At 42.4% G+C, this 13752-nt stretch overlaps 2 protein-coding genes across 6 annotated transcripts in view; one reads left to right on the top strand and one right to left on the bottom strand.

Annotated features, from left to right (window-relative positions):
* The window catches only part of Hps3 (HPS3 biogenesis of lysosomal organelles complex 2 subunit 1), a 34828-nt gene extending 23385 nt beyond the window's left edge, over positions 1–11443 (top strand). The window contains exons 11-17 of one of the 2 annotated variants that reach the window (XR_007110269.1): positions 806–1039; positions 2412–2597; positions 2955–3143; positions 4226–4333; positions 6766–6972; positions 7589–7683; positions 10392–10528. Coding sequence is in view for 1 of the 2 variants with exons in the window: in XM_047564907.1 (XP_047420863.1) it covers positions 806–1039; positions 2412–2597; positions 2955–3143; positions 4226–4333; positions 6766–6972; positions 7593–7683; positions 10392–10519 (1143 nt within the window). In the remaining variant the exon portion in view is untranslated. Of the gene's footprint in view, positions 1–805; positions 1040–2411; positions 2598–2954; positions 3144–4225; positions 4334–6765; positions 6973–7588; positions 7684–10391 lie in introns of both variants that reach the window. The other variant, XM_047564907.1, reaches the window with a different exon arrangement.
* The window catches only part of Cp (ceruloplasmin), a 52135-nt gene that overhangs the window by 1967 nt on the left and 36416 nt on the right, over positions 1–13752 (bottom strand). Inside the window, exons 19-20 of one of the 4 annotated variants that reach the window (XM_047564903.1) lie at positions 5669–5773; positions 2084–2631 (exon numbers count right to left, since the gene is read on the bottom strand). The exons of 1 other annotated variant lie outside the window; for it this stretch is intronic. In XM_047564903.1, the coding sequence (XP_047420859.1) occupies positions 5682–5773 (92 nt within the window). In that variant the 3' untranslated portion in view covers positions 2084–2631; positions 5669–5681. Of the gene's footprint in view, positions 1–2083; positions 2632–5668; positions 5774–5810; positions 12113–13752 lie in introns of those variants that run through there. 2 more of the 4 variants (XM_047564904.1, XM_047564906.1) reach the window with 2 other exon arrangements.

Here is a 13752-nt window from a genome sequence, read left to right as displayed (position 1 = left end):
TTTCTTTTCCTAAAAAAAAAAAAAAAAAAAAAAAAAGGCAGTGTACCTTTGTTCATGAATGGTCATAGAATCATGCTTGGAAAAGACCTTTCACACATCTCCTAAGTGTCCCGAGAGGGAGATGTGGTGCTTGAGGACCTGCCAGGTGACAGCAGTCCTGGGGGGTGACAGTGTGGACCTGCCCTCCTTGACCAGTTCTTCCCACACCCTGGCTGCCCCCATTCTCCAAGGGTCCAAAGCTTCGCTTACAAAACTCTGATTCGTGACCTTAAAACATTATGAAGGGTTATTTTTTGCCTCTAGTTTGTTTTAAATATTGTTGGAAATTGTGATACCAAGGGTTTTGAAAGAGAGGACATTTTCTCATATAAATTACTGCACTGAGTGTATTTTTAACTATGGTGTAGTCTTTTATTGCAGACTTTTAAGTGGAATTTAGTGAAACACGTATTTTCTTCCTCTGAACTCCTGTTAAAATTAGAAACATTGGTCACAACTCTGGTGCATATTTCACTGCTTTCATTATCACTCAGCAAAGAGATCACTTCAGATCAGCTCAGGTCTCCCATGTACCTGAATCAATTCTTTTTAAATCAAAACATAGTACTATAATTTTATTTTTAATTACTATATTTGTATCTTGGCTTGGTATATGTGTGTGTCTTCCAGCCCTTAGGAATTTTGAAGTTCTTACACACACACACACACACACACACATGCACGTATGTGCACACACACACTGTATTTGCTGATTTCCTTGCTTTCTATTCACTGAATGGCCTTTTACTGTTTGTGCTCCTCAAAGGAACTAGCAGCAAAAGTAGTTCAGATGTTTCATGTGACTGAGCCGAAGCAACTGCCCCACATACTCTGCAGCCCTTCCATGAAGAATGTGAATCCTTTAACCGCCTTGAGCTACCTGAGCAAGCTGGATACATATGGATTTTCCTCAATCCTAGTGACCCTGACCAAAGCAGCAGTGGCTCTGAAAATGGGAGACCTTGCCACGTACGGAAGTGAAATGAAGAGCCATTCAGAGGTACGGAGCCCTGCCTGGCGTTGGGAGCAGGTGGAAGAGGAGGCGGTGGTCCTGAGGTGTTTTGCTCTCTTTGGCTTCTTTCTAGCTCTTATTTCCTTAGTTGTAATGGAAAACAGGCTTAATATTAGAAAGTGCGACTTTGGATGTGGCATGTTTCACTAAATGAAAAAAAAAATTAGACTGATGAATGGCAGCAGGGGATCTGCAGAGACCTTTCAGCGTAGCACAGCAGAGCACTGTGCGCCCTGAAGACCACGGCGGCTCTGCCTAGAACCACAGTCGCATCTGGTGTGGGAGGCAGGGTGTGTTCGCTGAAAACAGCAGAGGGTGTGTACCCAAGTACAGCAAGGGGGCCAGCAACAATACCCCTAGGAGTTAGTAGATCAGAGAGCCTCCCCTAGGGAAAGCCATGGGTTTCGGTGCCCTTGGAAAAGAGGTCATTTGGTGGGAGGGGTTAGTGTTGGGGTTGGAGTTGGGTTTGGGGAGGGGGGCGGGAATGGAGGAAGGAAGGACTGTATAGATGGAGGGGAAGGGTGGGGGGGAGGGGGGGAAGGGAAAAAATGGCAGAATGAATCAAACAACATTACCCTATGTAAATTTATGATTACACAAATGGTATGCCTTTAGACGCCATGTACAAATAGAGAAACAACATGTATCCCATTTGTTTACAATAAAAAGAAAAAAAAAAAAAGAGGTCATTTGGGGACTCGAGCCAAAAATGTTAATCGTTTAAGGAAGAAAATTAGAGATAGTGTCATACCGTAGGCCCCTTGCAATGTTCTTAATTCTTAAAGTAGTACCGTGAAGTTGACGCCATTAGAACTGTCATGCAGCTGAGACGGAGCACTTCAACCCCTCATTCGTGATCACGTGTGGGTGGCGGCAGAGTGAGCCATGGCCCCACGGCTGGTCTCAGAACCTGTGCTCCCAGGCTGCTGCTCTTGTTGCCTGACTACCTTCAGATGCCCACAGCACGATTGGTCTCTAACATGAAAAGAGTTGGTTCATTGAGATGAGGGGAAAGAACAGCATTAGGACATCTGCTTTGAAGACAGGACTTCTAAAGAAAATACATTTTCTCCCCATAATTTTGAAAAAACTTAAGATTATTTTTTCAAATTAAGTAGGTCTAAATATAAAGCTCTACAAATATTAACTATCTTGATATTAAACACTAATAGCTTCTATCAGACAGTTGATGATGTCCATCTTGAGATATGAACTAGTCTTTGTAGTTATGAAAAAACTGTGACCCAAGTCAATTATGAATAGCTCAGCCCTCGCTCCTGAGTGCACTCGGGCATATCTGGAGGAGGCACCACCTGAGCAAAGGGCATGCTTCATTCTTAAATTCCTTTTTCTTCTGAAGATGAAGTTGGTGTGTGGCTTCATTCTGGAACCTCGGCTGCTCATTCAACAGAGGAAGGGACAGATGGTTCCAACGGAGCTAGCGGTGCACCTGAAGGACACTCAGCCTGGATTGCTCGTGGCCGCAGTCCTGGGCTTGCAGAAGAACAACAAAATCGGAATTGAAGAAGCAGACTCTTTCTTTAAGGTTTGTCACATTACAAATGTAATGCTTCTGATGGCTTGATAAAAATCGGCAGAAAAGGGGAAGCAGAATAAGAGAAGTGAGTTTTTCATTTGTTAATTGAAAAAGCAAATATAATCAGTTTATAACGTGAAAGTGCAAATTAAAGGAATAATTCTGGAGAAACTCCATTCTTGCAACCTAGAACCTGTTTCTTATTAAAAATGTCTAAATATTCTTTTGCTGTGGTGCTAAAGCTGATTGTAAGGGGTTAATTGTGTGGCCCATGGGAGGTGTGATAGCCCGTGAGGTGTGGTAGCCCGGGGTAGCTTGGTCAGTGTGGTATTCATCTAGGGCATGGCGTGTTTCCCTGTTTTCAAGGTGCTCTGTGGTCAGGATGAAGATAAGATTCCTCAGCTCTTGGTGGACTTTTGGGAAGCTCAGTTAGTGGCCTGTCTCCCAGATGTGGTACTTCAGGAACTCTGTTTCAAGCTCACGTCACAGTATATCTGGAGATTATCTAAGAGGCAGCCTCCCGACACCACCCCATTGCAAACATCAGAGGATCTGGTAAGATAATGGCATAGTGCCTTGAATTAAACTCAGCTTGCACGTTACAACAGTCTGCCTGCTTATTTTTAGTGACTCAGAATGGAACCTAGTGTTCTATTCCCAGATAGCTTATTTAAGCTGGAGTTAAAAGTACACTTAACCCTTGTCTTTGACTGATGCTGCCTGTGTTTTCAATAGTTTTACACTTCAGCGAATGTCCCTGCTGCTCCTGTGTCAGATACTGGTGTGAAGTCTCAGTAGTCGGAGCACGTGGGGTGGACCTGTCCAGGACCACCGCACCTGTGCCTCCTCAGCAGGGGTCATCAGTGAACAACAGAATAGAGAGAAGGGACCTCTGGGGTTTCAGAAGGCCTGCCGGGAGGCTGCCTGGCTGGGCGTTCTCCTGCCCGGCACAGTACAGGCCTGTCGCATTCCAGGCCACCCGAACAGCTCCTGCTCTCCTGGCTCCTGCCCTTCCAGCCCCTTTGCCTTCCTGGATGCCATGGCTACTGTGGGTTCACCAAATAGAAGTCACCAGCTTCCTGAATAAGGGGACCTCCATGCAAATTGTCTTGATAACTTATGGATGATATTTTGCCTCTCAAATAAAATAGATAAAATTATTTCCAAGTTTCCTGTTAACTCTTTTTCCATATAATTAGCTTGAAGTCATATTGATTGTACCCCCCGCCCCATGGTAGCTTCTTGGAATATTTTAAAGTTTTAAAATTAAGGAAATATTTAGGTATAGATTATTCATGATGGAAGCAGTAGGCTAAAACTCCTTTAGGGGAAGGCATTTTGAAGGTCTCCTGTTCCTAGGCCAGTGTGTACCTGATGCTGTGATGTGGCAGAGGATTAATGATCACTTATATTTTGTGAATGGATGAAGAAAGGTTTTCTTTGTCATTAGGTTTTTTAAAAAATATTTTTTTGTTGTAGGTGGACACAATACCTTTATTTTATTTTATTTATTTATTTTTATGTGGTGCTGAGGCTTGAACCCAGGGTCTCACACATGCTAGGCACGCTCTCTACCCACTGAGCCACAGCCCCAGCCCTGTCACTAGGTTTGATGGTAAATTTCTTTTATGTTTTAGATAAATGCCTGCAGTCACTTTGGCTTAATCTACCCATGGGTTCATATCTTGATATCTTCTGATTCCTTAGCTGATAAAAATTACAAAGAAGACCTTTCAAAATTACAGGTAAGTTAAAATGCCTCTTTTCCTTTAGAATACCCATACAACAGTATAGTGTAGGATTTAAGTTTGGTGACATGTCAAGTGTCCTGGTAATCTGCAGATCTGCAGTTGGCATACTCAGTGGCTTTGACCGACTCCTGCCTCTGGCTGGAACTGCGATGGGTGGGCAGCTTAAGTGACCACCACTGTCATCTCCTGGATGTGCTTGAAAACACTGTGAAGTGCAAGTGTAGCAGGCGTATAGCGGTGTTTTTACTGATGTGATCTGTGTTTTAATGTGACTCACACAATTTAGACTGCTCACCCGCCAGACACCACCATTGATCTCATAAAGAACAACTCAAGGTAACTAGTTTATCTGGCTAGTCAAAAAGTAGCACCTTGGTTAGACGCTCGAGATCATCCCATGAGAATTCTGGCCCTGATAGCATTTCCATTGGAAATGAGATTTAAAGTCTCCATTTGACGTGGTGGATCAGGCTCGGCCACCTTATTTATGATTTTATTTAGCAGAGCTCAGTGGCCCAAGGACTGATTGTAATTCCCACGTTTGTTTTGTTTGGTCTGTTCGATGTAACTTGCCCTCATAGGAAAATTAAGAATGCATTTTAATAATTCGGAGTTTTAAACTACTCTTGAGAAATTGGGCAGAACTGGCAACCCATTCCTCACTCCTGAGGCCTGAGGGTTAGAGCCTGCTAGTGGCCGGTCCCTGGGCATTGCTTCTTTTGTTCTGTCTGCAGACTCCTCTCCATGTCTTCTGCCCAGGGTCTGAGTGTCTTGTGTCTATTTTCCTTGTACCAAGATTCCTTTATGTGTTTTCATTCTCTGGCCAGCCCCTTTCTGCTTTTAGTTTGTAATCCCTGATTTAAGCTTCGGAAACTGGTGTAAATGTGGTTATTGATGCTACAACCAAATGTCAAATTGAGGATAGGGGTTGGGGAAGGAAGCTCAAGAGACCGTATTGCTTACACTCAGTCTCCAAATAGAGCTGTGTTGTCCGCAGAGGTGGAGTACATTCCTTAAAGATCACCGGAGAAGAGTCTTGTCTCTTACCAGAGGCTTCTTAGCCTCAGATTTTGTTCATCACAAGAACATGAACTGTAAATGTGGTGAACAGCACTGGGCTTGCCCTCCCAGAATATACACAGTAACAATATAAAGTTGTAATTAAATGCCCGGTAATCAAGGATCGAATATAGAAATATATCCATTTTCTTCCATGTTGGGAGATCCTATGAGAGAGTGATTACCAATTTACTTCATCTTTGCCATTTTATTGTCAGGAAATTATTCAGATGAATTATTTAGTAAACCTTCAGAAAAAAAGATACCAACCTTATTTTCCTGGTCATTCTTTGGTAGATATTTGGAATAAAATAATCATGCTAACTGTGAACAGATAGTTCACATTCCATATTCTTTCATAACTCTGAGAAGATGCTGTGGCAAAAAAAGATACAGGGAGGAGAAATCAAGACATGACTATTTCTCTTACAGAAGGGGAAAATGAAGATTATTTTGGTGGTACAATAAAAAATACTACATGTACACTTTAAAATACTGCTAACATTGCTTAATAGTAATGTACTAGTAAAGTTCTCAATACTGAAATGCCTGCTCTGTCATTCAGCTTGTGGCAAATAGTATTGATTCAAATGATCAACTTCTAAATCGCTTTAGCTTTTTAGCATTGAATTTTATTTTGATGTTATATTGAATTTTAAGTTTTATTTAACTTTATATTAAAATTTATTAATGTAAATTTATTAAAATTGTTAAATGAGAACAGAAAGTGGACTTTGTCCCCCCAGAGCTGACGTGTGTTTAAGTGCAGTGCCGGGCAGAGGTACTTCTGTACTGCATGTACCTGTGTAGGTTTCACAAAGCTGATCATGCTCTGGCATCATCTTGAAATACGATTTTCTTACTCATCATCTTATCATGAGCACTTTGTCCTTAACTAGCCTTTGAAAACTTCATTCTGATGACTATATAATGTTTGAACACATGAATGTACCATAATTGACTTAACAGCCCTTCTTGTTGAACATTTGGATTTCTGATTTTTCAGTTTTGAGAGTACTCCTGTGCTGAACAACTCTATGTGCATTATTTCCTTAGGATAGAGTCCTAGAAAATGCTCGGTTTTAATATGCAGTTCATTCAAAGTAAATAAAATTATTTTACTTTAAAAGTGATTATTTTCTTTTAAACAAATCTTTATTTCTTTAAACCAGAGGTGGATACAAAATTACTTAACTTGGGTCCACTGAGATTTATTAACTGAGGACTGGATACATGTGCTCTAAAATCACATTCTTCTTCTGGCAAGTGAGGTTTAGTCTTCATTGTTTTAAGAAGAGTTTGTGCCGTGTGCGTGTTTCAGTTGTCTGGATGCCTCGCTCCGTAACGTTTTACTTTTCTGTTCCCAGTCTCTTATCTGTGGTCCTTCATTCGACATAGCGTCCATCATTCCGTTCTTGGAGCCACTCTCAGAAGACACCGCCGCTGGCCTTAGTGTCCACGTTCTGTGCCGTACTCGCTTGAGGGAGTATGAGGGGTGCCTGGACACGCTGCTCGAGAGGTGCCCGCAGGCGGTCATTCCCTACGCCAATCACGAGCTGAGGGAGGAGAACCGGGTATGCTTTTGGATTCCGTTCTCAGGCTTGACGGTGGTTGTGAGAGTTGATGATCTGGGTGCCGCATCTGCATAGCAGGGACGTTTGTGATGGTCTGACTTCACAGGGCCGCATGAGTCCAGCGGACAGGCATGTTTAGTGGCGTGTGTTGGATACTGTGAGACACTGTTAAAATGTGTGATGATGATGTGTTTCATCCTTGAAAATCTCTCATTGGGAGATGAAATAGGTGATTGCTTGAAGAATTGGGAAACATAATGCATAATGGGAAAATATTTTCTGTGCAATTAAGTCTCATGTTTAGAAATTAGCAGGGTTTCAGACTTTAATGTACTTTTTCTTCTTTCCTTCCTTCTTGCCACCTAAGACGTAGTAACAGGACACCCTTATGTTTCTTCTGGGAAGCAGCCACGTGCATAGGTACATTTCCAGTTTCAGAACTCTTCCTTTAGTGGAGGCAGAAGACGGGCTGTGGATAATAACTTCTGTTATCACAAAACTGAGTTCCTTAACCAAACGACGTAATTGTGCCCCGTGCTTTCCTGCACAATCTTGCTCACATTGGAAAGCGAAGTGTAAGATATGCCAAACTAAAATATATTCATTTTTTTCTAAGCTAGACTCTGTGGTGGAAAAAACTGCTGCCTGAGCTTTGTCAGAGAGTAAGGCGTGGTGGAGAGAAGCACCAACTTTACCTGTCGTCGCTGAAAGGTCAGGTTCCTCTTTTACTTGATTATAAACTGTAATTTCAATTTTAAACTTGCTGGAGTCATGCTTTCTCTAAGTTTCTCATGGGATTTTTCAAGTGGCATGAAGAAGGCTTGCAGAATCATTTGAAGAGCTTATTTGTAGCAGCTGTATACCCCTTATCACATTTGACATTCATTTATCTTTTACTTTTTTAAATATTTTTTTAGTTGTCGGTGGACCTTTATTTTATTGATTCGTGGTGCTGAGACTTGAACCCAGAGCCTCACATGTGCCAGGCAAGCGCCCTGCCCTGCACCACAGCCCCAGTGCCTTATTTATCTTTTCTACTCACAGCGCTGGTATTCTTCTAAGTTAATCTTTTCAGATGTTCGACAAATTATTGCAGTTACAGAAATTCACAACTTCAGTATAGCCAAGGGGGCAATCACGTCTTTTATTAATGATCTGAGTGTTTAATTTACTTCACATAGAAAGTTAGGATTAACACACACAATTGTAAGTACCAAAGAAGGATGAATTCTTCAAGGGTTTGAAAGTTGAATGTCTAAGTCATACAGCGTTTTACAGCATAGGTTGTTATTTGAATTTTCGTCATTCAGTCATTTATCAGTCTTAACCGATGTACCATTTTCATTTTCTACACTGTGGTGTGTTAATATCACTCGTTAGTTGTTGCCTGGCTACAGAAGGCATGGTTATGTTGATTGTGATGCACACAGAACATTAGAAATCGACAGTACTGGGATTATATTTTTCAGCTGAGGCAGTAGATTTTTAAAACATCAGGCAGACCCAGTGGCCATGGGACGTTGTTTCTCCGAAGATCCCACTTAAAGGGGCACGTTTACGATTGGGAAAGGAGAAGGTGACTGCCCACCAACTCTTTGCTCTCCTCATCCTCCTGAGTGCCTCAGTCTTTAGAAGATGGAAATGGCAGGTGTCTGATCGCTTTGCCCCACTTACATCAAAAACGAGTCACAATTAACCCCTGATGGTTCTGTGTTGGTGGGCCACCTTCCATTGCAAACGCCCCCATCCTCACACCCCAGCAACACTGTTATCTATCGAGCCTCCTTCTGGGTCACATCCACATGCTTTCTTCCCTACCTCACCCATAATCATTCCTCCAGCGTGCGTGCGCACGTGTGTGTGTGTGTGTGTGTGTGTGTGTGTGTGACTAATAGGCTGGGCGCAGGGTGTGGTTTACCACTGTTAGGCTGCAGTGCCACAGAGCTGGCAGTGTTCGATTTGTGCTCCACGGTGCAGTCTGCTCAGCAGCAATGGGCTCCTGCTGGAGACATTCTGTAGCTATTGATTGATTGGAAGTGAGACACCTGAAGAACTTCCATTCCATTTCTTAGAGGTGTTCCTGTTGGCAGTTATGCACACTAAAAAAGAGCCCAGGTTTTGAGTCTGAAGAATTAGAACTGAGTTCCAGGTGTGCCACTTAGTGAGTGACCCAGAGCAAGCCAGTTTTTTAATATCCCTGGACTAATGAGAAGTTCAAGAGTCACTCTAAAGTGAAATGTTGGGCAAAACTGCAAGGGAGTGAGCTTGGAGATGAGGGACGGGCTCATGTAGGATGTGTAGGAGCTCGGATTTTCTCTTACTGCAGCATTTCCAACCTTGGCGTTTTGCGGGGGAACATTGTGTGATCTCCCGTGTGCATGTTAGGATCCTAAACAGCATCTCTGCCTCTGCCTGCTGGATGCCAGTGGCACTGCCCCGGTTACCACACCACAAACTAAACACATTACCGATGAGGAAACTGGGACTCGAAGGATTAAATGACTCCCTCTAAGTCACTCGGCAAGGGAGCAGGTTGAAATCTGAATTCCTTCCCTGGACCAATGGTTCCAGAGCTCAGGATCTTTCTACTGCCACCGCAGGTGCAGTCATAACTTCTCAGCAACAAGGGCAGGAGGCTCCTCTGTGTGAAGGATGGTTAAGATTACTAATGTCGGGCAGATGCCTCTGAGCTGGTTTTACGTAGAGCAAGCCGTGGGCATGCGAGGACTCCTGGAAATGGCCCTGAAGTGTGCTTGGAGCCATGAGACCAGAGGTGTTTATTGGGAACACTGCTCCTAAGCTTCACTCTTCTCTCTAGAAGAGGGAAGTGCACATCTGTTAAGAAGTAATAGAATCAAGAAATGCACATTTACCTTTCAGGTACACTCGATGCATCCCTTAGCGTCGGACATGTTCACCGGAGCACCTTGGCAGTTTAGAAAAAAGGCACATAGATGGTCGCGAAGGCAGATGTGTACTTATTAATGATGTCAGAATCTCATAATGGAGAGGAACTGATACAGGACCGTGTCATCCAGCAGTTATGGTGTTTTCTGGCCTGGCAAACATCAATGTATATTTCCTGCAGGGTGGTGCGAACATTAGGCAGTGTCCGGATGGTTACATTTCTCTTTAGAGACCAGTAGAAATTTATTTTTGAAAAATAACCTAGTAATCCAGCAATGAAAGAGGAACTCTAGATCTCATGAGGCTGATACAAAGTCAACTTCAGAGGCATCTGGAAAGGATAAGTTAGAAGTTGTTAAAACCACACAGTCATTTGTGGCCGTAGGAGACTGTTCTTTGTAGTTGTAACATTTTGTCTCCTGGACCAGCTTCTGATTAATCAAATGAGGGATCGAGAGAATTAGATTAAAGATGGGCTTTTGGGTCTAACAGATTTTCTTTCCCACAAACAGAAGCACTGTCCGTTGTCGCTGTGGAACTGGAACTCAGGGATTTCTTGAACGTCCTCCCGGAAGATGGCACGGCTGCGTTCTTCTTGCCCTATCTTCTTTACTGCAGTCGCAAAAAATCATTGACTTGAAGTATCTTGAAAGTAGCACGTGAAGCTGCATTTTAAGAATTCATTGCCAGTGCAGCTACAAGCAAAGGGCTTTTTTGGGTTTTTTTGCATTTTTTGTACATCTCAGATTCTTTCAGGATGCTTACCATACCATGCAGTGGGTAACCACTGGTTTCTAGATTTAGAAACTGAATCCTTTTAATTGTCCAGAATGTAAAAGAGCTTCAGGATATAAGAATTCTTCAAGGAAGCCATGCATTTAAAGGTGGATACTGATTTTTATTCCAGAGAACACCACCAATTTCTTATTTTTGGAGGCATGACAATCTTTTTCCATCCCAGGAACACCCAAGGAAACATTTTGCAAGTTTGTTTGAATGTTACTTTAGTGTGCCAGAATTTTTATCTTCTGAATTTTTCCAGATTTCTATATTGGATTACTTTCCAAAAATAATATTATTCTCTTGAAGAAGATGTAAATGTTTTGCCACAGTTAAAGATTTCAAACTTTCTTTTCTTTTCATTTTTCTTTTTGGACTGGGGATTGAACCCAAGTGCTCTACACTGAGCCATATCCCCAGACCTATTTTGTATTTTATTTAGAGACAGGGTCTCACTGAGTTGCTTAGGGCCTTGCTAAGTTGCTGAGGCTGACTTTGAACCGGCAATCCTCCTGTCTCAGCCTCCTGAGCCTCTGGGATTATAGACATGCGCCACTGCACCCGGCTGCTCATCCAGCTTTATATTGTTACTTTTAAACCCTTGCTTTTTTTTCCTGCATGGGTTGAAGTAGACGTTCACAAAGTTCACTTCCTGTCTGGCTGTTGGCATGAGTTGTTGAATGCATGTTTCCCAGCCCAAGCCCCGTGTCCATTTCCTGTTGCTGTACACTATTGCTCTTGCACATGGAGCATTTGTGACAATAAAGCACTGCATCATGATGGTCACGACTGTCTTCTTTTTTAACCTCTTGTTAGGAAGTTTTGAGTCCAAGGTCAGCTCACGGAGTGTCCACTGAATCCAGCTGGGGCTGCACGGGAGTCCCGCTTGTCCACTGTCTGGCACAGCACCTTCTGAAGCTTTCCTGCTGGTGGCAGGGTCTTGATGTATTACTTTATTACCTTCATTTTGTTTTTACCTGGATTCGACATAGGCAATGTTTCTCGACTTTACCGATTCCAGGTAATATCCCTTGACTGTCTTCTTAAGGGTTCAACAGAACTCAGATTGGCATCTTTTTATTTTTCTTTCTTCCTCCACAGCTTGCACCTGCATGCCCACTGACTCATTAGAAATGATGTCAGCATCTGTGGGAAGGTGCTGGTTGGGAACCTACCTGTCTGACCCTTCACAGTGAACCTCGGGGGACCACCGTGCCAGCTCTCTGGTCATAGATTTTGTATGTCTTAATGGCCTGAGGATCTCTCCATCTGTAGCAGGCAACACGGTTTCCCCCACAGATGCACAGGATTTTATGTTTTCAGTCTTTTATTAATGTTTATAGCCACTCCAAAGTAATGTTCTATTCAACATGTTCACATACATTGTTATGAATCTTTGGTTTTTGTTTTTCCACTTTATCACCAAATTTTTTCATTCAGCCAGACTTGGTTTCTATAGAAAAAGAAGTTTTAAGACCATTATTTAAAATAGTATATTTTATATGATTAAAAAATTAGTAGATGGTGCTTTAAATGTATTCTAATTTTAAAGTGATAGTTACTTAATCATTCTTAATTCATTTATATTTTTCTACTTTTCATATGTTTAGAAATCTCTCCAGTAATGCTTTAATTAAAGAAAAATCACTTTGCTTCCTACAAGATCCTTATTAATAGGGGCAGATAGTAAACTTGACAGTGGCAAAACCTGGCAGATACCACCCTGACCAGTCATCCAAAGGTAACTAGCCTGTGACGTGACAAATCAATATCTGTGCCTCCTGATGGGGGGCAGTGAGGAACACAGCGTGGCTTCTGTAGCAGCATCACCAGAAATACACAACACAAGCACCAGGGGGCGCCAGACAGACGGAAGCTGAAGTGCAGTCACGGAGACTGCCCTCTGGTCTTCCAGAACATCAGGATTGTGAAAGAGGACAGAGGGGCTGCTGGGGAGTAAGAAGGTGTCAGGGGGGTGTCAGTGAAGTGGCAGCAGTGCGGGGCATGAGCGGAGTTTCCTGTTCTGTAAAGAACATGGTGAGGATGACAGTAAAGCTGTGTGAAGCATTCACATTCGGGGGCCGGGATAAAGGACATTTGGGAATTCCTTGTCCTAGTCCTACAGATTTTCTATATGTCTGAAATTATGTCCGAAGAAAGTTTACAAAATTTTGTGTCATTTAGTTAATATGTTAGATAGTCACCAAGCACAATATTGGATTAGATTTGGGTACTTGGCTAGAAATACAAATATCCAGTTTCTGTATATAGGGGATTTCAAACCAAGTAAGCTTTTCCCTGCCGACTGCATCTGAAAGGTTATCTGTCATGTAAAAGTCACAGTGTAAGAAAAGTACCTTATACATCTGTCACAGGAGGTCCCTATGTGCTACTCGGGGTTGGGGGTGGACTACATTAACTCTTGAGGACAGACACTACTCTCCCTAATGACTTTTCCTTTGTGGAGACAGCTGTCTCCAGGTGCATAACATCACGGTGGGATCATTCTTTTGTGTGGTTTACAGGCAAGCAAGTGTTCTTTAAAGACTATAAGATTTTTTTTTCTCAGCCTTTTTAATTTTTTGCTTTGATTGGGTTACTGGCATTAAACCCACTGGTTTATTTGTCTTGTCAAGTCTTTTGGGTTCTTGTATTATCAGTAACCATTCTCCGCAATAAAAGGGCTTTAATAAAAGAAATTTTCATGGTAAGAGGTGTTGGTATAAAATCCTGGGGCAGAAATTAAACTTTATTTGTACTAAGGATTAATCTTGCAGTGACTTAAATTTTCATCCATTTATATATTTCCTTTTATCCCTGTTTTGAGGAGGAAACAGAGAGAGTTGTTTTCTTTATGTAATTTCCCTTTGTTGGGTTTGCCATGTCCAATTTTGAACTCATAAGCCCAGGAAAGACCAAAACCAGTAGCCACGAGGCAGAAATTTCACTTTGTATACTTTGTTGGTGTGTAAACACAAAAATCTATTCGTTTTCCTGCTGCTTGGTGTGTGTACGCGTGCCTGTGCATGTGTGTGCGTACACACTCATGCAGGGGGATTGCTGCAGGAATTGGGGAGCAGGGAATCTGACTTT

The sequence above is a fragment of the Sciurus carolinensis genome, chromosome 9 (genome assembly GCF_902686445.1).
Source record: "Sciurus carolinensis chromosome 9, mSciCar1.2, whole genome shotgun sequence".
NCBI classification, from domain to species: domain Eukaryota; kingdom Metazoa; phylum Chordata; class Mammalia; order Rodentia; family Sciuridae; genus Sciurus; species Sciurus carolinensis.
The sequence above is the reverse complement of the archived record's forward strand: the minus strand, read 5'-3'. Positions and strand labels throughout refer to the sequence as shown.